Below are 25,200 nucleotides of genomic sequence, written 5' to 3'. Positions count from 1 at the left end.
TAAGACGTTATTCATCAAACATAAAGGTATTGATGTTATGATTGCTCAAGTTTATGTCGATGATATTGTCTTTGGATCAACGGCAAAGAAGTTGAAGGATGAATTTGTAGAGTTCATGCATTCAGAATTCGAGATGAGTATGATTGGAGAGCTGACATATTTCCTTGGATTACAAATTAAGCAATGTCCTGATGGGATATTTCTGAACCAAACAAAGTATGCAAAGAATATGGTTGAGAAGTTTGGTATGAAGAGTTCTAAGACTGTTAGAACACCGTTGGGACAACAGGACAAGCTGTCTAAAGATGCTGAAGGAAAGGATGTCGATCAGAAGTTGTATAGGAGCATTATCGGAAGTCTGTTGTATCTTACAGCTAGCAAACCCGATATCACATTTTGTGTTGGTGTTTGTGCTCGATTCCAATCAGCCCCGAAAGAATCTCACTTGAAAGCCGCAAAGAGAATTTTGAGGTATATTAATGGAACATCCGAACTTGGATTATGGTATTCAAAGAGATCATCACTTGATCTAATTGGATTTACTGATTCCGATTGGGCCGGATGCTGTGATGACCGGAAGAGTACGACGGGAGGATGTTTTTACATTGGTGAAAATTTGATCAGTTGGAGTTCCAAGAAGCAAAGTTCGATTGCTTTGTCTACTGCTGAGGCGGAGTATGTAGCCGCTGGAAGTTGCTGTGCGCAATTGTTATGGATCAAGCAAATGTTGAAGGATTATGGAATTGAGAAAGAGTCGTTTGTACTGTGGTGTGACAACACTAGCGCAATCAGCTTATCGAAGAATCCAGTTCAACATGGTCGAACGAAGCACATAGAAATCCGATATCATTTTATCCGAACGCTTGTGGAAGCTGAAGTGTGCGAATTGCAACACATTGGAACTAATTTTCAAAAGGCAGACATCTTCACCAAAGCATTGGATTCAGAGAGGTTTGAGAAATTAAGAAGAGAATTAGGTATGTGTTCATACCTTAACTAGTGCGGATTATTGAAGGAATTAAGTCCAATATTCATGGGATTTTATCTGGATATATTTTTGGAATATTGGGTAAATATAAGGAAAGGAGAAATACGTGGCGGAATATTATTGGAAGGGAAATTTATAGCCTTTTTAGGGTTGCAGAGTCTGCAGCCTTGGACAGTGTTCCGACGTCAAAACGTCGCTCTGACATCCCACGCGCCTGGATTGATGGGAATTAATGGAGGTTGCGTGTGAAGGGTTTTTGATTCCCCTGTATCTATATCTTCGGATCAGAGTGCACATACATCACTCATCCTTTCTCTCCAAACCCTAATTTCAACTTGTGAAGGAGTTTTTCTCTCAAAATCTCCAACCATGGTGAAAACACGTTCCGGTGGAGTTGCCAAGGATGTTAAGCAGAAATCTATTTCAAAGAGGAAAGTTGGAACTACAAAGAAAGGGAAAAAATTGCCTGAATGTTTTTCCCCTGTTCTTGAAACCGTTCATGAACATGTGATGGAAAAACCTGATCGTGAAGTTGAGATTCCAGCAACTGATGTAGCCCATGATGAGGGAACCGTTGTCTCAACTGCTGAAGATCATTCTCTTTCTGAAGGACTTGAAGGTCATGTAGCGAAACATGTTGTTGTGCATGAAATTGATCTAAATGAAGTCGCACCCATGGAAACTGCAAATGAAGATGAAGTCGCTGTTAAAATGGCTGGCGCACAAGAAGAAAATACTGAGGAGAACCCTGTTGATGTTCAAGAAGTTGAAACTGTTACTGGTGGTGATGCAAAGGATGCTACAATCACAAAAGAGGTTCCTGCTGTTGATGAACCTGGAAGTGAGGCTGTGCTTGAAGAGGTACCTGATGAAGACATTGAAGGAGTTGGAACAGAAGTACCCCAACCCGTGGATATGAATTTTGAAGCTACAGAGGTAGAACAAGTCATTCCTGAAAATGTGATTGAGGAAGAAGAAGCTCTTCCTATGGAACACCCCGATATCGATGAAGAAGAAAAAGATGAGTTGGACTCTCTTCGTCTGTCCTCTGCTTTGGACAGACTCCGGAAAAGAAAACATGGCAAATCATCTCGCAATGCTCCTGCCCCTGCTAAAAAGACTTTCAAAAGGACTAAGGCAAAGAGTCGAAAGTCTAAAGGAGTTTCTGATCCTCCTATTGTCCGTGAAGATAAAGCGTTGAATGAGGCATATTATTATGCTTCTGGGCGTCGCTATGCTCAGGATATTGTTGCAGGAAGGACTGTGATTTCAGAAGCTCAGTTTATTCGGAGAGCGTATACCGATGTAGGATTCCGTGCGTTCCTTGAGGAAAAACATTTGTTGTTTTGGGCGACCGGATTGGAGCGTTACTGTCCTCGCCTTGTCAAGGAGTTTTATGCCAACTTGAGTGGGAAGGTACTCGATCCGAACTCTCTATGGTATCATAAGATATATATTCGTGGCAAAATTTTGGAACTTAGCCCTGCAGTGATCAATGAGTTGTTACAACTGCTGGCGAATGACGAAAATAAACTGCCATCTGAGCTGATTGATGAATCAACAAAGGAGGTTGCCAGAACCATATCTGCTGGAAATGCTTCGTCATTTGGACGTTCTGGAGTGACTGGAACAATGCTGACAATGAAATATCAGTGTCTCTTTAGACTTTGTGGATGCAATATCTTACCAACCGCCAACAATACAAGTATCAGCACTGATATGGGTACTCTCATCTTCTCTACTGATAAACATTTTGAGCTAATTAATTTTGGCTATTTGGTAATCAAGAAGATGATTGACTTTTGTTCGGATTCAAAAGTGGAATGGACACGATTGCCCTATCCCGGTTTAATTTGTTTGTTCTTGAGTTCCAAGGGAATTCATCCAGAACCGGATGAGGAGGTGTTTCCCATTCGATCATTTATTGCCCAGTCCAATCTCAAAAAGCTTCACAATGACTTTCTTCTCGGTGCCCCATTGGATGCCGATGCTCGCATAGAGAAATGTAGGGCGCTACTGACTGAAGTCATGAGGGAACAATCTGCTCTGTCTGCTGCTCTCATTGCTCAGAATCGAAAAGTGGCACAGGCCATGAGACTGATGCCTCGCAAACCTGGAAGCATCGATGATGAGGACGTTGATGCAGATGATGATGGAGATGGTAATGGTACGGAGGAAGCCGACCCTTGACCACCTCTTTTTGGCCTCTGCTGCAATGCAAGGGGGAGAATGCAGCAAGCCAGGGGGAGTGTGTGCTGTTGAGAAGGAATTTGGTATTACCATATATTGTTTTCTGCCTGTTTTTTGTTGTTAACACATTTGGATGTTAAAGCCGCTTGTGGCTTGTTAGAATTGATGGTCTGTAATAACTCTTAACCGGATTGTGATTGTGACTGTGGATGTGTGAATGGTGTGTGTGTTTGCTGCTTATTATGCCTTGCTGTATATGCCAAAAATGGGGAGATTGTTGGCATATTCAAAATTGCCAAACCCTTTTGTTTCTACTTTTGGCATATGAGCAAGTTGCAGGATGTTGTTGCAGGTTCTGTTTGATACCATTTCGGGAAACCTGCCAACTGCAGAGTTGACCGAGTTACAGCTTTTGGATGCATCTTGTGTGTTCTACACTCAATGGAATAGGACAAATGAATATGCATTGGACAGAGGACGTGCAGGAGAAGCTGCATGTATTGTCCTCTCATACTGGATGGCATTAAATGACCTTGAATACACTGCCCCAAAAGTTGTCACAGTCAACTTTTGTCTTTTGTGTAATGTGTATATATTTGATATGGATGTTTGTTTGTATTCGTGGGTGAGCAACCAGAACTTAGAGAAGTATTCTCTCCACCTGTTAGAGTGTTGAGAGAGCTCATCCATGGAGGATTGAAGACGAGAAGAAGGATTCTTGGAGTCAAAGCCGAAGAAGATATTCATCGGGTAAACAACCTTATTCTTAGCTTGGTCGCTGGCCTGCTGGAGTTGTTGCGGTAGAGTAACAGCCAGTCCATGAGAGTTTGTAAAACTAAATGGAGCTTGGGTAGAAGATAGGTTGGGTAGTTCGGTTTGGTGTCTTATATGGTGTAAACCTAGTGTTTGGTTTAGTTAAGACTCCTGGATTGGAATCCCCCAGACGTAGGTTGGAAAACCGAACTGGGTAAACAAACTTGGTGTGTTGTTTTTCTTTCTGCACTTATTCAGCCATCGATTCGTGCATGAACACACACCTCTGTTATAACCGCGAGACAACTACGTTGTAAAGCTGTGTTTACGTCGAACGTTTCACAGTTCCGCTGTGCAAGATACTCGGAGGCGTTGGACCTCTTTCGCGCCCCTCTCCGCGACTTCCAACACAATCATTGGCTCCTTTTTTTTTTTTTTTTTTCTTCGAAGTAATATAGTGTCATGGAAGGAAAAAAGACAGGCCACAGTAAGCATCACTATGGCAGGCAGACGCAGAATACCGCCACATGAGCAGCTATGTGTGAGCTATTGTGGTTTCTGTATTTACTCAAAGCATTAAAATTTGAGGTGATCATACTCATTACATTGTATTGTGAGCAGCGATATACATCACCAAAAATTCAATTTTCCGCAAAAGGAAAAAACACATCAATATTGCGTGTCATTTCATACACCATCACTATGAAAATGGATCAATCATCCCATACATATGTGAAGAGCAGAGAGCAAAATGCAGAAATCTTTACCAAACCATTAGTTGGGCAAACGTTCAGGAATCTACACTTCAAGCTATGTCAAGATATGCTCGGATCAAGGGGGAATGTGAAAACTCATGTAGCTCGGAATACATGAATAGAGGGAAAGATGATGAACAATGGTCCTGTAGGCATATTCATTTTAACCTACTTTTTCTGGGTTGCTCTTAATTCTATTTGGTTGGGCCTAATAAAAAATATCAAGCGAACCATTCCTCTGCTTTTTTGGTTTTCTTCTTCTCCCTCTCTGTAAGTTGTTAGGAGGAGGTGCGGTTTTGGGTTTTCAGATAAATGCTAGATAGATTGCAGTTAAGTTTTGGAGGAATACAGGAAAATATTTGATTCTACACATTTCCTTGAATTGTTTAAGACAGTTCATCCAAGTTGTGGCTAAAGCTGAGCATCCTGAAGTGGCCTTGTTGATTGAATGCTGCTGCTGGAACACAAAGGAGGTGTTGGTTCTTTTTCTAAAATTCAGTATCATTTAGTTTATATATATATGTTGGGTTGTGGATTTATTTCCACAGCTTATTTGTTTAACTTTGTATTCATGAAGTGTGTTGAAAACCAACATCGTTGAATTTAGTTTTGTCCTTCGCCAATCAGTCATTGCGAGTCCTTGGCAGCTCGTCGAATACCAGCAAACTCCTACGTGCATGTGATAGATTTAGCCGGAATGTTGATTTTGTCCTAGATATTAGATAGACATTCTCCCTCAAACCTATCCCTTCTTGCTTTTAGAATATATGGGTATTGCGAGAATAAACGTGAAACCGAGTCGATGATGGATCCTCTTTCCGAAAATTAGATACGCCTCGGTAGGGCCTCTGATGGATGACGTTCTAACCCAAAGATAAAACGGTTTCCGTCACCAATGAGAGTGACACCTCTAATCGTTGGAGCTTCGGCGAACAAAGACGAGAGAGGAACTGAGCTAGGGGCTGCCGGAAAGCTAGAAGAGAGGAGAGAGGGTGGAGAGAATTGTTGTTGGTGATTAGAACGAAGGGGGAGGCCTTTTTATAGGCGTCTCAACTCTGCCAAAATGGCAGAAGATTAATTACGATCATAATTACGACCTTAATTATCGATGTAATTAATTATAATTCAAACATTCCGTTTGAAGCAGGCGTGATTTATTCTAATTACAAACCTTCCTTTTGTGACGATCGTAATTTATTCTAATTTCAAATCTTCCGTTTGAAACGATTGTAATTTATTCTAATTTCAAACCTTCCGTTTGAGATTATAATAAATTTGTCCAACGGATAATATTTTATCTAAATAATATTTCGACTTAGACCATATACCCGGGTTTAATTTCGGATTGCACAAATTGGTGTGTCTCATGCAAAATAGCCAAAATATTAACCAAACCCCATACACAATAAATAAAATTATTTATTTCTTCCAAATTAATTATATCCCGTCGCATTTTCACTCACAAAATAATCAATTGCAAATAACCGATTAGCCAATACTTGCTTTACCTCTCTCTATTATTAGAAACTTGTAATGGTAATAATTCATATATGTTGAGCGAAAGTGAGAAATATTTTGGCCGATTTTGTATGAGCTTGAGTATGGTTGTTCAAATGGCAAAGGGAGATTTGAGACTTAAAGAGATCTTGATGATTTACGTTGACAATTCAGCTGAGTGTTTTACATTTAAAAATCACTAATGTTTGAAACTTCTTATTTTGATTTCTTTTACAAGTGTATAATAAGAATAAGCTCTCTTTCGTTTATTTTCTAAGGTTATATATATATATATATATATATATATAAACAGCCACCACGGAAAAAAAAAGAAAGAAAAACAAAAACTCGAACACAATCAACTATAAACAAAATAATACTTTGATTTGACTACAAGAAAACACTGCAAAATAGTTGAAAAAAAGAATAAATGAATGTTTCCTTTCTCTCAGCAAGTCTTGCATAGTTTGGGACCATAGATTGCTCTATATATCAACACAAGTTATTCTAACACTACAAAAAATAGTATATTTGTAACGGAATTCCGTTCCTCAAGTTCACGTAGCTAACGTAATTCCATTACTAATTCCGCCTCTAATATCATTAGTAACAGAAAAAATACATTTAGGAACTAAAAATTTTGTTACAAAATTGATATTTTCTTGTAGTGTAATTCTACGCATCCTAGGAAAATTGTTTAAGGTAGACCTCAAATTAACAATGATATTATATATTGTTAGAACAATAACCCACTAACAAACAGGGTTTGAAATCTTTTACAAAATATCAATCACATTTTGAAAAGTTTTTTTGTGTTTGTTTGTGTTTCGAAAAATTGGTGGCATTTATTCATCATAGTTCTTACTAAAATATATCATATCAAAAGATATATTTATTAAAAATATTATATCAAATTTTTAATTAAAAAATCTCATTAGAGACTTATGTATATAACAATAAAGTTGATTTCAATTCAAATTTTCACTAAACTTTGGACCACCAAATCACTCTTAACCCATATGGAGAATTAGTGTATTTGGTTACCCCCGGTTAAACTTGTAGTTGGAAGTTGTTTTAAAGACGATTTACTTAATTAATATTTAATTTATAATTAATATAATATTTATTTAAATATCTTAAAAATTATATTTCAAAAACATATATTCATTATAAATATTATTTTGTAAAGAATAAAATTTTGTATAATATAAATAAATAAAAATATTTGTATTTATAGGTGATTAATATAAATTTATTTTATAAAAAATTGAGAATTTTAAATGTATATAAATATATTTCCTAGATTGAAGTGATGGAAAAAAATAAATGATTTTGAGTAAGTTTAAAGTGATGAAATATTTGAAAAACAAATAGATATATAATTGAGACAATAATTTCAACCCCAATCCAACTTGTAACCAAACACACTTTTTTACTTTTTTTTATCTCAACTTAGGCCATAATTGCTGATGCCTCCTTTGTAATCTAACTATATATCTTAGCTACCTATCAAATCACAGGTTGTCCAATAAATTAAACACGACAAAAGGGATAGATATTTGAATAATTATTTCATTCGTTAATGTAGAAAGGATTCTCATTTTTATAATCTGAAAGCAATTGGCTTTGACACCAAAAATGCCCCTATTGAATATACATATATATATATATATAATGTTCATGCAGCTGTGGACCAAATTAATTTTTTGTCTCAAAAAATAATTGATCATGCTATTGTAGTGGCTACATATATGTAAGTTAGATAGATAAGTTAACGAAGCCATTGCAATTAATGATACTAATTGTCATCCTGATTTAGAAATATGTATAAATTTCTAGAAATGCTTACACTCAGTTTATGTTCCCATTCAATATATATTTTTCATACAAAAATCAAATTTGACAACTATTTCACTTAATATATATATATATATATATCTTTGAACACTTATATATGAGAAGTTGTACGGATGACTACCTGTTATTATGTAAATGTTTAATATTTGTTGTTTTAAGCAGTTGTACTTGGTAGTAATATTGTAGGCAAGTATAGGTAAATTGGTCAAAACACCCGTGTGTTGTCAGTTATACTGAGGATATTGGGTGTTGTTGAAGTTGTCTTTTTTCAATTCCATTAGTTAACTCGTAGTGATTTAGTTGTAGAAAATATATGGATATGAATATCATTTTTTAGATCGTAAAATTTACTTTAATACAATAATTTAGTTATAATATTTAAAATCTATGATATATTAAAAAATGCTTTTGAAACTAATGCAGAGATTTTCGAATTTGGTGGGCACACAAAACAAAAAATATTTGCCGCCGATTGTACGGCTGTTAAATACATATATTTATATTATATTATTTATTTATTGAAATTTTATTTGGGTCCGACTGGACGGTTTATCTCCTTCTCATGCGACCAAATCAGCCATCTTCTCTACTCTTTCCATCCCAACCGAATGTGTATGGTTCTGATCATTCCATCCGACCAATTCGGTCAGACACCTTTCTTTTTCTCATTCTCTCTCTCATCAAAAATAAACTCCATCCCAACCGACCGGAAGGTTGTCCTCCTTTCATCCGACCGATCCGTTCAGACTTTTTTTTTTTAATTTTAATTTTATTTTTGGTCTATTATCTCATTCTCTCTCGTAAGGGTTTATTTATTTAAATTTATATATTCATATTCGTAGTTTCTAAAAATTATTTAGAAATTTCAAATATATCAATATATATAATTTTCTAAATAATAATTTTTTTATAATAGAGAAAAAAAATAAACAAAAGAAAATATATATTCATATTCATATTTTCATTTCTATTTTAATAAAATAGAAAGAACATTACCCACTGAAAAATAGATACAAAATTATCCAAAGAAAATTAATTTTTTTTCTTAAATTGGTTGGTTGCACAGATATAAAAAATTATCCAAAGAAAAATAATTTTTCTTCTATCCCAACCGGACGGTTCTACTCTTTGTCATCTAACTAATTCAATATATATATCATAGAGAATAATTTTTTAATGAAATATGAAAAAAATTATAAAGAAAAATATTTTTTTTATAAATTGGTTGGTTGCACGGATATAAATAATATATATTTATATAATTTATTATATTTCTTTCTCTCTTCTTTCTATCCCAAACGACTAACTATTGGACCGCTCTCCTCTTTTTCATCCAACCAATTCAGTGTATATATCATTTTGTAGAGAATCATTTTTTTAAAAAAATAAAAATCCAAACAAAAATAGTACTTTTTAAAAAAAAAAAAATTAGTTGGTTGCATAGATATAAAAAATATATATATTAATATAATTGATTATATTTCTTTCTCTCCTCTTTCTATGCCAACCGACCAGAGGACTCTCCTTTTCCAGCGACTCATTTGGTCAAACAATTTTTCCTTTTTTATTTTTTTCGTGTGTATTCCCTGATTCTCTCTTATAAGGGTTTATTTATTTAAATGTATTTAGGGTTTTTATTAGACTGGATGGATTACCTCAAGCTCCTTCATACGATGTAGTTTCGAAAAAATATTTAGAAATTACAAATATATTAATTTAGATACTTTTGTACATAATAAAAAAATTTTAATACACCCAAAAAAAAAGTAAAAGAATATTTTTTAAAAAGGAAATTAAATTCTTTAAAATTGATGGGTTGGACATTTATAAAAGGTTATACCATTTATTAGAATTTCTTTATTAGAAGGTTTCCTGTGATTTGCTCTTTTGAGGTTCGATTTAAATTGATAATTTATGTTTTAATTCTGTGGTGCAAATTCATGGATCTGCTGATCGGAAAATAGGATATAATTAAGTTCAAAACATTTATATATACAAGGTTTGACATTGTTTATATTTACAAAAGGAGTGTTCTAAGGACGGTTCGTAAGTCTGTCCATTTTTGCTCAGACCGAGCCGTCCTCCGTTGCTGAAAGGCTGCCTGGTGTTCTTGTACAAGCCTCGACCGAATGCCTGCTTGTAGTTGGCCATGGAGGTCTCCTTGGGTCTGCCGTTGTTCCGTTACCAGATGACCTTCCTCTTGAATGCACCCGTCTAGAGTCTCCAGCTCCTTCTGAAGGCCTTCAAGTTCCTTCATCTTCTGGGAAATCTTGGCGCCCAAATTGTGTCGCGCTTGCTGGAGCTCACTCAACCGGCTAGAGGCTTCATTAAGGTCTCATGTCACTCGTAACAGGGACTCAATGGCCGCAGTGTCGGGTGTTGGTTGAGACGGTGCAGCGTGGGAGACCGGAGGTTGGATTAGGGGTAAGTCGGCTTGAAGCTCGATGATCATCTCCATCATCCGATTGAGGATTGGGGGCTGCCGCAGACTCAGCAGGAGTCTGCACCAATAGGTCAAGGGCCAGTTGAGCTACAGAATCAAGGTCTCCAGAAGTCAAGTCATCGAATGACAAGTCGGTGCAACGATTCACTGCCGGTCGGGCAGGCGCCAGCAATGACACTCTTGTGAAAAAGTTGATCTCACGAGTAGCCTGTTAAAACCAAGTGGAGTGATTACAAATATAACTCAAAGGTAAATTGGTGTAGTAATGTGGGAGTTACCTGATTCAAGACGGCCGTGACCTCGGAAGGGGCCAAGAGAACCGGGGCCAGAGTGGGAGAACGAGGTCGGATCCTCATCCTGGTGACCGATTCGGCGGCCGCAGAATGCGGACTTTTGAAACCTGGTTCTGAACCGTGAAAGAATAAAACTCAAGTTGAGCAGGGTCGGAATTAGAAAATGAGAAACTACAGAAGAAAGAAGTGCTAACCACAGCTTCACGATTCTGGTTGACGGAGGCATCGCTCGAATCCAAGGAAGAGACTTCGACTGGTTCGGGATGTTGGACTGGTTTGGGATCCTGGACTGGTTCGGGATTTTGGACTAATTCGGGGTTTGCTTGGACTGGTTCGGGAGCCGGCTGGGCTGGTTCTGGGTCCAGCTGAACCAATTCGGGAGCCACTGACGGATGGTGTTCGGCGGCGACCGGATCGGCCATGGGAGCAACCGCTAGGGGCTACTAAGATAAAGAGTATTGATTAAATTATAGAAGGAAAGAATATAATTTTTGCAATCAGTTCAGACTCACCGGAAGAACATTTGGACGGGGAGAGGTGGAGGTTGAAGAGGAAACTTGCCTCAACGTCGGGTCCTCCTCCCGACGAATCACGGGAAGTTCCGCTGGTGGACTGGTCTGGTCTGGAATGACCACAGCAGCAACTGAAGAGGGAACAAACTGTGTTCAAGGAAGAAAATAAGGTTAGTATTAAGAATTTATAGAAGGTAGAGGATGTGGAAAATTACCTCTTCGGCTGGTGGGTTGGCTGGCTGGTCGGCTGGTTTATTGGCAGCTGGGGGAAGCAAGTCTGTAGGCAACGTTTGTCAGAAACACATAAGATTAAAAATATTTTACACACTGAATTGGGTTAGTCGTTACCAAGGTATCGGCGCACATTGGCGGGCAACCAGGCCGGATGCATAGGTAAGCACACCAGATAGTCCTCTACTACCTGCCGATCGTAAACCGGCTCTGTGGTGGCCTTGGTTTGGGCGGCTCTGTTCTTTTTCTTCAGGGCACTAGGCCCTTTAGCAGGAGCCGCCCGCCTTCTCCTGGGAACTGTTGCAAGGGGTGGAGAGCCCAGGGCAACAGCTGGAGGGGGAATTAGTTTCCCCAACAGCTGGTCGGAAGGAGGGGCCACCACAGCCCAGGTGGCCGACCACCAGGAAGTAAAGGTTTCAACTGACTTGGGTTTTCGGCGGAAAGGGAGGTAAGAATTGGACGTGAGATAAGAAGAAAGTTGGGAAAGATAAGGTAAAATTAAGGTTGGGATGACTCGCCCATCGGGACTTTGGGTTACTAAGTGTGGTCGGGCGAGTGGACCCGGAAGACCTTGACAGCAGCCGAACTGTCGGGACAAAAATTGCGGCTGATAATTAATAGTATAAAAAGATTGGTGATTTTTCTTATCAAATCTGGGACTGGAAAAAAGAGATCGGGTTTTGAGAGCCGAATCCCAGGAATGGGGGTAGGTCGGATGAGGTAAAGGATCTGCATATGGATGGGGGTAATCTGTATCCGAAAAAAGGCCAAAATAGCTCGGCGGCGTACTGTACGTAAGTCTCACAAACAAAATATTTGGAGTTACTACGGTCGGTCGAAAGAATGGCTGCAATTACGGGGTCAGAAGGATGAAGTGTGGAATAGTTCGGAGTTAGTTTGGCAAGGGCTAACCCTAGAGACTTCTGAGGGTTCGGAGATATGGGTAGCCGACCAAAAAAGGCTTTTAGAAAATAAAGCCGCAGCCAGAACTCAAGAAACCAAAAAGGGCCAGAGATGGCTGTGTCCGCCCTTTTAGTGTCCAGAAGACGGACACTAACTCTAGATAAACCTTCATATAAATTGGCCAAGAAGAGGGTTCGTAATGAAAAGAATTGGCCATTGTCTAGATGAATGGCTAAATCTAATTGCAAGGTCAAAACTGATTTGGAGTGGGATAGAATGATGTATCTGTAAAGGATATAAAGATAATTCAAAATTCAAATAAATATATATAGAATTGACCAGGCAAATGAACGCAAATACCTGCACAGCCAGAACAGCAAGAAGGCGGTGTGCTCCAAGGCGGTCACTGGGGTGCCATTCGCACTTTGGTGTCGGATGACAAAATTTGTCTAGCCTTGGTTTTTCTCAGTCGTATGGGCAAGAAACCAGCCTTCATGGTCGGACGCCGGTTCCTGATCGTCCAGCGAGCCTAACACCGGATCGTCACCAACGACAGGGAGATGAGTGATCATAGCCACATCCATCAAAGTTGGGCTAATTGGACCAGTTAGGAGAAGAAAAATGCCCAGTTGCGCATTCCAGAAGGCCGTCATGGCCAGAAGGACTTTATCATGAAGGTATAGGGGTTGGGTGGAGAGATAAATAGCCTTGTCAATCCTCTATCGTCTCCATTGTTCGCCAAAACTGGGAGACAACCTGGAATACCAGGAACGAAAGGCTTCTTTAGGATCAGTAAGATGAGTTTTGATGTGGTCATTAAGACGTTCAGGTTTGAATTCGGGATTGTTGATGGCTAAGGGGGTGACTGAAGAAATGGCGCTCCTCATTCGAGAAGCATCCTCGGAGGTAGTACAATAGGGGTGAAGAGTTAGGGTAAGAACAACGGAGGAAACGAAAGGGATTTCTGGGTAAGAGCCATTGAAAGGCAGAGCAGGGACGTACTGGTTGGCCATAGTCACAAAAGGATGAAGCTCGAGTGATAAGGGAAGAATGAAGTTTAGTAAGAGGAGAAAGTCTATTTGGAAATTAGAAGGCGTAAGGAAGAAGAAGAAAGTGGAGGGGTTTTAAGTGGGGCTTTTTTTACAAAATCACGTGATTAGACAGCGTAATGATGAACAAACTCCCTAAAAAAGTCACATCTCACATTAATCGAGAAGTGACGGTAGGGAGTCGGGCGGGGGGAGGCCAATTGTTATATATTAAAATATTTTAGGGTTTTTATTGGGCCTATAACTGGATTCTAACATTTGGGCCCGCGGATAAAGACAAAAAAGAAAGTAGGCCTTCGAACGCCCATTGAGGGAAAAGGTCGGTTGATCAGTCGGCTGGTGGATCGGTTGGTCGGTCGCTTGATTGGTCGGTTGCTCAGTTGCTTGGTTGGTCGGTTGATCAGTTGCTTGCTTGGTCGGTTGGTCAGTTGCTTGGTAGGTCGGTTGATCAGTCGCTTGCTTGATCGGTTGGTCAGTCGTTTGGTTGGTCGGTTGGTCAGTCGCTTGATTGGTTGGCTTATCGGTTGGTCAAGCACTTGATTGCTCGGTTGGTCAGTTGCCTAGTGGGGTGGTTGATCAGTCGCTTGGTCTGGTCGACTGGTCAGTTGGGAGCACGAAATATAACCGAAGATGGTTCTTCAGGCGGTTGTAACCACGTGGGGGTTCATCCGACCAATTAAGTCAGATGTTTTTTCTTTTTATTTTCAAAGTTTCTGTAATTATTTTCTTTATTATATTTATATTTAAACTTATATATTTATATTCATGTCATAAATTTTTTAAAATTCAAATTCAAATTGAAATATATACATGTATATATCATTACACAATAGCTTATCAAATAATATAGAGAAAAATTAATATAATAGAATATTTAAAAATATCAATATATAATATTTGGTAGAAAATAATTTTTTCATTATACCAAATTAAAATAACTAAAGAAAAGTGTATTTAAAAAAATGAAGAAATATTTTTTTTTTTTCAATTTCCTTGCTTACACAGTTCTAAAAATATATATTTTTACATACTTCATCTTCTAAGTATAGATATATCTATATATATATATGAATGTCATTCCTGACATACCCTACTTTGCATTAAATGCATATACGTCCTGTGTTACTAACCTATAAAAGGCATGATTATCTGTTATCTAACAGTAAGTATAACAGTCAGTCCTCAATCTCTGAAACATTGTATTAATTTCTACAATTCGTAGCTCACCTAATCCTTATATTATGCGTCCTCTTCGACTCAACTAACACGTTGGTTATTATCTCTTTTTTTTTTTTCCAAAAGAAAACGCCTCACGTACGAAGCATGTACAAACTTTACGGCACGAATGGTTTGTTATGAGTACGTTAACTATGTTTGCACAAATTTGTGTGTCGTTGTTGTTACAAGTTCAAATATTATAGGGTTTAACCGTGTAGGAATAACAGGCAGAAGATGTTTTACTGTTACTCTTACAACTAATTATTTTCATTAGAATACAGTGTACACCCATCCTGAAAAATACAGGCATAAATGTAGATAAAGGTTTAAACTTATTACTAATTACTCATGAGGTTGTATTTCTGCAGTGAAGTGATTATGCGTTTAGAGGGCATGAAAAAAAAATTAAATTGACGTGCATGTAGATAATATAACTAACTACACAACATGAGAACATAATATAAATACTCAAAACTGAATGATATCGATGGAATTTAACAAGTGCAAAGTGGTGAGGTCGAGTCATTGACTCTTAATAATCCTAAAAGTAAAGTTGGATACTTTAAGATATAATTATATATGTAAGTGTGAAGTGATGGCCGTTTCAAATAGAACACGTATGAATCCAAAGATGTGATCCATGACCAAAACAAATCAAAACGTTAGAACAAAATGAGGTTGAGATAGCGGTATATCAATATTATTGATCTAAATATACGCAAAAGGTGGAATAGTTCAATGCATCGTCTCAACTAGGCCACCGGTACATAGAGTAATATTGACTAAGAAAGGTTCAAAGTCACAAGCTACCTATTATGACATATCGATATCTCTCGAGTTGAGCGGTGTCTTGTCTTAATTATAGGTATTTCCACTCATGTGGAGAATTTTTGGAAAATCGGTTAATTATTTAATCGATGAAATTTTATTTTGAATTAAATTTACAATTTTCGAAACCGGTTATTCGGTGACTTGAAAACCATGTGGGATGTATAGTAGTTAGTAATGGTGTGCTTTAGGCATATGAAAGTTGGTAAGCCACAAGCGCGCATCCCACTCACCCGGATCAGATAATAACACAAGTACACGAGCTTGAGTTTTGTCTCGAACTGAAAGGTCTTGGTCGTGGACGTGGGTTTAGGATTGGACTTGAGGAATGGTAGACTTCACAAAGTCTATTAAGCTCCGGAGCAAAATCCAAACAATTAAATATTTTGCTGAAACTCAAAAAGATATAATTTTTTGAAACAAAAATATATGCCAAACATTGTAAGTAAATGCATGTCAAATGATTGTTTTGAATTAAAAATTTAAATCAATTCTTATGAATAAAATAAATTCTGATTGTTACACGAGTTAATGAACTATGGTTTTGACTTTTATCGGACTTATAGTTGACGGTTACCGGCTATTAATGCCAATATCTTCGCCTTAGCATCAAATCCCTCAAGGGATGGTGTGCCTATCAAAGGCCTTCACTATCCCATTCTTCAACTATACAAGTCAAGCGTATCTTCTCTTTCTCTCTAATTCTCTCATCTCCGGTAAGGGTTCCGGTTACACTTTCCAACAAACTTCTTTCATTCTAGCGTTCTCACATAGCTAAAGTTCCTTCATTCTAGTACGTCGGAGCTTCAAAATATAAGGGTGTCACCAAGTTTAGAGATGAGCGCCGTTTTATCTTTGTAAACATTACACCACAAATCGAAGGTACTATTGGGACGTATTTGTTTTACAGAGAGAGGTTATACCTTGATTCGACGTAATTATCAAATTTATTTTGATAAATAATATTGATATCAAATTAATTTCGATAATTAGATTCTTGCAGTATAATAACTTTCTATTATTACCTCACTAAGGAATGACTACTACCTTGTCTGAACTGGTTTGGTTGAAAAATCACTAAGAAGAGAGCTTGCTCAAAGGAGGTCGAAGGCAAATTCTTTTCACTAAATTTATACGAGTATTTGACACTGTTACGTTGAGTTTATATAGTGTAGCATATCCGACTTGCTTGGTTTGGAAAAAATTGTGTATGGTATGAGATTTTTCAATACCCACTTTATGTGAATTCCTAAAAAGGAAAAAAAAAAAAAAAAAAAAAGTCATAGTAAACCCTAAACATATTGTGATATAAACTAAATTGAGCATGATTTGCCATATCGGCAGAGTCCGGTCTGACTCGGCCTATTCGTAACTGCAACGGCCTGGGCCATTTCGATCCCGTTACAAAATCACCGAATTTTCTAATTTTTTTCTTTATGTAATTTTACAAATTTGAAAAAGAAAATCTAATTTGAGGGATGTTGGGAAAATGAAAAAATTGCAGCAGTAAGGGAGACATTTATATTAAAATTAATAATTATTTCAAATATATTTATATAAAATTAAGATTTGAATAACCTGAATTTAATTATAATTTCAATTAAAATTATTTTTTAAAGATTTACAGAAAGTAATTTATTACTATAAATTGTACTCATTCCGGTAAAATTAGAATATTTGAGTTGGATATAAATTAAGAAAAATATATATTTTATTTAAAAAGTAAAATATATGTAAATAAAAAGATAATTTTAAGTAATTAGTTAAAAATAATATATATCAGGAATAAATGTAATAAAAATAGTGATATTTATTACGGTTCCCATATGGTCCTACCTGAATCAATTATAGCAATAGTATATGAAAATAGATAAAAGGCCAAGATTATTTGTAGGTGTGGATAAGTAATTAACTATATGATAAATAAGGCAATCATAAAGGAGATGTAAATATAGATTTAATATTTCTGGGGTTATCATAAAACAAATTTTGATCATTTACACCCAAAAAAGAAATAAAAAAAATTATATGCTCTCCGCCGACGTCGATCGACCTGATATAATATACTACTGAACTTGGATCAAGATGGATGAAAATGATGGGCATACCCGTGAATATCACCACACTGTGGTCAAAGATAAAATTTAAGAAAGTTATGAACACAATAAGTTTTTTTTTTTTTTTTTTATCATGAAATTCACGTAGGGCGGATTTATTTTACATCATATATGTATTCATTGAACATCATAATATACATATGAATACAACATAAATTAATTGGTTATCCAGCAAATCGGTGGTCGTATTCGGTGGTATTGAATCATAGCTAAAATCAATAGAAAATACGGATATACAATAGTATGTTGTGAAGCTTTAATTCTTCATTATTTATCAAATTCAATAGTTATGCGTAGAAGTTTTGGAAAGAAAAAACAAAACAAAACAATCAAAATTATTTTATTGGATCGATTTTAGATTTTAATGTGTGTGAGAATAAATATTACGTAAATATTGCTTGAAAACAAATGTCATATTTCACAAAACGGTGTGATTAGTAATTTTCAAAATAATTTTAATAATTAATTTAGATTTGATGCACGAATGTATATTATGAAGCAAAAAAACAAAATACTCAAAACAGTTAATATTTCATAGGTAGATAATATTGCATCATATTGCGATTTATTGAAAATCACTGAAAACATATACTCTGGGTCTAGTTTATTGTAGAAAATCATATTAGTACTACGATGGTATCATACTTGATAGTACTATGAATCATTACGTTTTTTATCGGTAAATTATTACCTAGAAATTTAAAATCATGATTAATTGGTGGTTTAAGTAATCAAAATCTAAATTGATTTTATTATATTAGGTAACGGACACCACATCATATCAACATTTAGAAGTGTTGACTTATTTACAATTAAATCTTATTTTCCCTTAAATTAGAGATAATATCCAAAGAAAATTGAAGAGTTGATACCGCTTTTAAATCAAACCAAATCCAATTATTTTATCCATTATTATAGTATCAGATAATCTTATAGAATAAATATCTCATATTATTTTGGGTTTAAAAAATGTAGTATTTAACTATACAATGTTTATGCTTAATTGATATCATAACTTTAGAGTACGTATATTAATTCATGATACAATGTGTTTCATAATTTACAACATTGTGTACCATTTACTTCTCCATGCAATGATTACTGGATGAATGCATAATTTTCAAATCCTGATGATACCTACACATTATATTGTAATTACGCACATAGTCGGGGGTTTGCTGAGCGAAAACAAATGCATAAAAAGTCAAAAATAGATCCCCAATAAGTGTAACACATCCACTTTTATTGCAACAAAAAGGGGTACAAAAAAAAGAAGCACAATTGATCCCACTAATAAACATCACTGATTAGAGGTTATTTCAGTTTCATCTTATACAGCCGTGTTGAGAATGAGATGCGTAACACGTACTGGGTGTACAAGGGTGGTATTATATGTTTATATAAATCATAAATATTTATAATATACATTATGCACAAAGGAACACAAAAAATTTCTTTGTTAACATACCATTCATATAACATACCTCATTTTGTTCTAACGTTTTGATTTGTTTTGGCCATGGATCACATCTTTGGATTCATACGTGTTCTATTTGAAACGGCCATCACTTCACACTTACATATATAATTATATATTAAATTATCCAACTTTACTTTTAGGATTATTAAGAGTCAATGACTCGACCTCACCACTTTGCACTTCCTAACACTTGTTGCTTTTCATAAAATGGTGATCGAGTGTTTGTGCTGACCTATTACGACTTAGTTTTCCCATTGAACCAAAGTTTGAGATCTCCGAGTGATTTGATTGGGTTACCACTGTAATTGTCTCTTAACATATAGATTTCAGACACATTTCCTTTAGCAGTTTGTTCATTTGATCACGATATAACTCTTTGGTTAGCGGATTTGCAAGATTTTCTATTGACGTAATATAGCCAACAGTCATAACCACAATAATGCTCAATTGTGTAACAATATTATATCTGTGTTAGATATGTCAGAATTTACCATTATAAATTTCATTTTTATCATTTGCTATTGCATTGGCTATTAGAATATATCATTATCGGAGGTACTGACTTTAAATATTATCCAAAAATATTTTATGTTATTCGGCTTCTTCAACCGCTTTTACCTAAAGCGATGAAGTTTTGTTCCATAGTGCATCCAACTATATAAGTTTGTATCGTAGACTTCCATGAAACTGCTTCACTTCCGATCGTGAAGACATATCCATTTGTTCAAAACAAATCTTTTATGACAAATATTCAGTTATCATCATATTATGCTTCAAGTACTTGACGATATCTTGTGTAGTCTATGTCAAAGTCGAGAGTATATTTCAAATAACTCAAGACTTTCACTAGGGTAATACACAATCTAACATTTTCAGGCTGATAGTGACTTGCTCACACTTTTGAATGTTTGTATGAATATTTGTTGCATTTATACAATTCCTAAGGAGTCTTACCCTTGAGTATAATACTTTCATTACATAATTATTCAAACGGAGCTATATATACTCCTCTCCGATTGCTCTGAATTGCGTTAATGTTACAACTTACTTGATTTTCCGCCTCATTTTCAAAGTTTTTTAAGGCATCTAATGCTTTTCGTTTTTCCTTCATTAGGTAAAGGTAGCTATATCTCGTGCAATCATATGTAAAGGTGACAAAATACTTTTTGTTACCTCGAGTTTGCACATATTTTTAATAAAACACATCAATATGAATTCATTTTAATGGCTGTGTGCTTTTTTTGAACGAATGAAATGGTAATTTAGCCATTTTTCCTCCATAAAACTTCATATTTTTCCTCCATTTTTCCGAAAATTGAGATTTACAAATCTTTTTATACCATTTAGATGCACTAATCTACAATACCATAAATCGAAACACTCATAACTGTATTTTGTTCCAAATGATCGGCATCTGTCGATACAATAAAAAGGTAGATGTTGGTCAAGCTTACAATCGAAATGCCGAAAACATCTATGATGTCGGAAATTTGATTGTACGATGATATTCTGGCAATATATCAACTATTTGTTTTACAATTGTGGAAAATTTATTATACGCGAAAATATAATTACCAAAATAATTTGATATCAATATAATTTATCATAATAAATTTGATAATCATGTTGAGTCGAGCTAGAATCTCTCTCCGTAAAATGAATATTACTTGTTAGTGCCTCCAGTTCGTGGGGTATATTTCCAAAGATAAAATGACATTCATCTCTGAAGTAGGTAACATCCCGATATTTCGGAGCTCCAACGAACTACAATGAGGGAACTTGAGATATTTCGGAAGGCTAGAATGAAAGGATTTGCCGAAAAGTGTAACTGGAAACCTTACAGGATAGGAGAATTAGAGACAGGGAGAATAGTGTTGGGAACACACAAGGGAAGAGAAAAAAAAAACAAAATAACAAGATACGAGAATTTGACGTGGTTCTGTCTCACAACAGACCTACATCCACGATCCCAAAATGGGATAATCCACTAAAATATTTATTACAATTTTTGCACGGACAAAATTGCAAAACCCTCCTCACAATAACTCACCAATCTCAATTTCACTCTCTCTAGTTACTAAAGAAAAAGGCTTGTTGTCATATCCTAAAATAGGACCCAAAGAGGTCAATTTATAGGAGCCAATGCCTCTACCTTTTTATCTACTTCTGATATCAGACATTTGAAGTTACACAACAAATCCTCCCTCTTCCCAAAGTCTCACGTATTTTGACCATGTCAAAAAAATGAACTCTTTTCTCGATTTTCTGATTATCATATCTGCTCTCCACATTTGCTCGCAAGGCACGTCCATCTAGATAATAGATGTTGTTTTGTTTCTTCCTCCCTTGCATAATCAAGCTGTCACCCTTGTACACTTTGCATAGATTTTTAGTGCCAACATATCTATGCCCATGTGAAGTCAACTCGCCCAATGAAATAACATTAGCTCCAACAGTAGGCACATACCTCACATTAAAAATTGTTTTAACATTACCATTGTGGAGCTTCATGCGAACTCTTCCAATGCCTTCAATTCGCTGGTTCATCTTATTCCCCACATTGATATAGCCAAAATCTCCCTTTGTATGCAAAGTATCAAATAAAGCTTGATCTTTACATATATAGACATCGGCAGCATAATCCATCACCCAATTAGAATTCTCAACATGACTTGTATTTAAAAGAAGTAAATCACATTCATAATTGACCACGGTCGCGGAGTTCTCAACTTTCGACTTACCCTTTAAATTTCTTAGACTTCTCAAGTCTTCTTTAAAAATTCGACAGTAATTTTGAATGTGACCAAGCTCTCCAAAATAATGACACTCAACAGAGCTGTAATATCTCAGCCGAGATTTCGATCTTCCACCACGGTCACTCTTCATTTTCCTCATTCTTTCAGAACTCCCCACATTTAGTTGTTGACTTTCCTTTGAAGCGACTTCATTTTCCATTATCTTGTCATTCTTCTTCAAAACCTTTATCGTCTCATTCAATTTCAATGTAGTTTTTCCAACTAACATTGATTGCACCAACGACTTGTAGGATTTGGGCAATGAAGCTAACAAGAACAATGCTTGCTTTTCCTCTTTAATTTCCTCTCCTCCATTCAACAATCGATATACTAGCTCATTAAACTTGTTAATATGGTCAATTATATTACCTCATTCCTCCATCTTCAAAGAGCATAGATCCATCTTCATAATCAGGCGGTTAGTCAACGTCTTCATGGAAAATTTACTCCCCAAGGTATCCCACAACCTCTTCGGCGATGTTTCCGTCAACACGGTAACCTTTATCTGTGGGGTGAGTGCCAATCGAATCATGCTAACAGCCTTTTTCCGAGGCATACTCCAATCACCTTCTTTCATACCTTCAGGCTTTGCATCTTCCAAGGCAACATCAAGACCTTGTTGCACCAAATAGTCTTGAATTGTGCTTTGCCGCATAGTAAAATTACTCTTTCCATCAAAGAACGGAACCTCATATTTCAAAGTAGTGGACATAGCGCTTAATAATTCTCCAATAAACAAAAACTTCCAACAACCAAATAAACTGAGGCTAAAAATTAAAGCCAGGAACTCAAATCAGGCAGAACCGACCTTTTCTAGCAGAAATCTGGTGTGTTGCTGGAACCCATTGTGGAACTGCAACCTGACTGCTAGCGTGGCACGTCAACTTCTCTCGAAACACCTTTTTGCTCCTTCTCTTTCCCCTTTGCCAAGACCTTGCTCTGATACCCCTTGTTGGGAACACACAAGGGAAGAGAGAGAAAACAAAATAACAAGACACGAGAATTTAACGTGGTTCAGTCTCACAACAGACTTACATCCACGATCCCAAAACGGGATAATCCACTAAAATATTTATTACAATTTTTGCACGGACAAAATTGCAAAACCCTCATCACAACAACTCACCAATCTCAATTTCACTATCTCTAGTTACTAAAGAAAACGACTTGTTGTCATATCCTAAAATAGGACCCAAAATGGTCAATTTATAGGAGCCAATGCCCCTACCTTTTTATCTACTTCCGATGTGGGACATGGGAAGTTACACAACAAAGAGATGTTTGATTTGTAGTAAGAATATGACTGTGAAGGCCTTTCAATGGCACTTTAATCCTTGGGGGATTTAATTTCAAGTTGAAACAGCTGGTGTTTAATAGCCGGTAGCCGCCAGTCATAATTTTGGTAACTATGGGCCATTAACTTATGTAACTGCTGGAATTTATTTTATTTGGAATGGTTTATTTGAATTTTTTAATTCAAAATAATTATTTATCATATATGCATGTAATTTCAATTGTTGGGCTATATATATATTTTTTCTTTGGCTTCAACAAATATTTTATTAGTTTGATTTGACTCTGTAGTTTAATAGAATTCGTAAGTCTAGAATTCACCAAACTTAAACCTAAATCCACAAACACAACCAAGACCTTCGAATCCGAAATAAACTCATGCTTGTGTACTTGTATCATTATCTTGTCTGGACTAGCTGTATACGCATGTGTCCTATCGGCATTTATATGCCTAATCCACACTATTGATAACCACAACTCACATGTATTTAAAATCACCAAATAAACTGTTTGGAAAATTATAATTTTAATTCAAAATTAAATTCCATCGGTTAATAATTAACCCAATTTCCAACAAGTAATTTGTTCAGGTCAACACCCAAAGCGGCCAAGCTGTTGTTCAAGACTCTTTAGCTTAGACAAGCAATCTAAATAACTAGGCGGTAAAGTGAAATAAAGCGAAAACCTTCTGTTTAGATTAATTGATTTGTCACTAAGGCTAATGTGTGTTTGGCCACTGATAGGTTTCGAGTCAAAGAAATTTGACAACTCTTACTCATTCTATTTCTCATCCTTTATATTATTTTTAAGCCCATTGAAATTTTGAGTACAATCAAATTTAGGCTCATGGACTCCAATCCCAATTCAATTGATATTAGAATTAGAATTAGAAGGAAATTCCATAGAAACAAAGTGTTCTAGAGTGTGAGAGAATTTACAGATTTGTGAATGCTGCAATATTAAATAAAAGTAGACCACTTTCACAATAAAAACAAAAGTAATATCCTAAGAATAGGATTATCTCCTTAGAGAATTAATAAGGTTTTATCTTCTGATATTTAATATATATATATATATATAGGGATTTAATAAAAATAAAAGAACAATTAAAAGACAAAATTTTAGGAAAGTCGACTTACTTGAATAGTAAAACGCTTCTAGTCTAAGAATAAAATTAACAACCTAGATAGTGAATTTGAGCATCAATAACGTTTTCAACTTCTAAATGAATTAGTTATAATTATCGACAGGTGTCTAATAACCAACTTTTTCTTACTTATTCGGCAATCAATGTAGGCCTGTTAACTGCTTCTCCAATTGAACTAGAACTCCATTGACGCCATAAATAGTTTATTTGTCCAACCATAATCCGAACTAGAAAATTCAAATTCAATTCAACAATACATACATGGAATTTCAAATAACGACAAGCTAAATCGGCCTAATGGCGACACCCTAAAGAATTTCATTAGGGGAGCATACTTTAGGGGTTTCCTTTTTTTTCTTTTTTCTTTTTTTTTTAATCCGATGCCTATGTGTGTATTTTCAATTTTAAAGTTAATAAATTATTGGAATATCAACCGTAGGTGCTTTGTGTTTAGATGCTTGATGAAAAAATTGTTTGTGTTGGTTTTGTGGCGGATGGAATTAACATTTTTATGCATTACTCGAATTTATATCAGTATTGTTGTTTGATTCTTATCTTGTAATATTATGGTGTGTAGATATAGTGTAGATGGTGTCTATTACAAATAAGTATGCTATGTGAAGTATGTTAATGATTAAACATGTTGTGCTCCTTTTTTGCATTATGTATACTTGTTATACTCATCAGAGCTAAATGATGGACTATGTTAGATGAGACAATTGTTATTTTTTCGCAAATGTTCCCATATATGATGTATATCTTAAATAAATATGATAAATGACTTAAAATTACACGATGTATATCTTAAAAAAATATGGCAGATGCCTTAAAATTATATGATGGAGATATCA

General features: G+C 35.7%; 1 protein-coding gene across 1 annotated transcript; it reads left to right on the top strand.

Annotated features, from left to right (window-relative positions):
* The first annotated feature begins 1,357 nt into the window (after positions 1–1,357).
* LOC127263946 (uncharacterized) lies at positions 1,358–3,178 on the top strand. Its single transcript, XM_051293267.1, has one exon. It carries the CDS (start codon positions 1,358–1,360, stop codon positions 3,176–3,178), a length of 1,821 nt encoding a protein of 606 aa, XP_051149224.1.
* The last annotated feature ends 22,022 nt before the right edge of the window (positions 3,179–25,200 follow it).

The sequence above is a fragment of the Andrographis paniculata genome, unplaced genomic scaffold, assembly GCF_009805555.1.
Source record: "Andrographis paniculata isolate CXL003 unplaced genomic scaffold, ASM980555v1 Contig69END, whole genome shotgun sequence".
Lineage (NCBI taxonomy): Eukaryota > Viridiplantae > Streptophyta > Magnoliopsida > Lamiales > Acanthaceae > Andrographis > Andrographis paniculata.
This window is presented reverse-complemented; position numbering and strand designations above follow the sequence as displayed.

What these genes read in the sequence shown, in the direction of transcription:
- LOC127263946 (XM_051293267.1), top strand. Translation starts at nt 1,358, where the DNA reads ATGGTGAAAACACGTTCCGGTGGAGTTGCCAAGGATGTTAAGCAGAAA.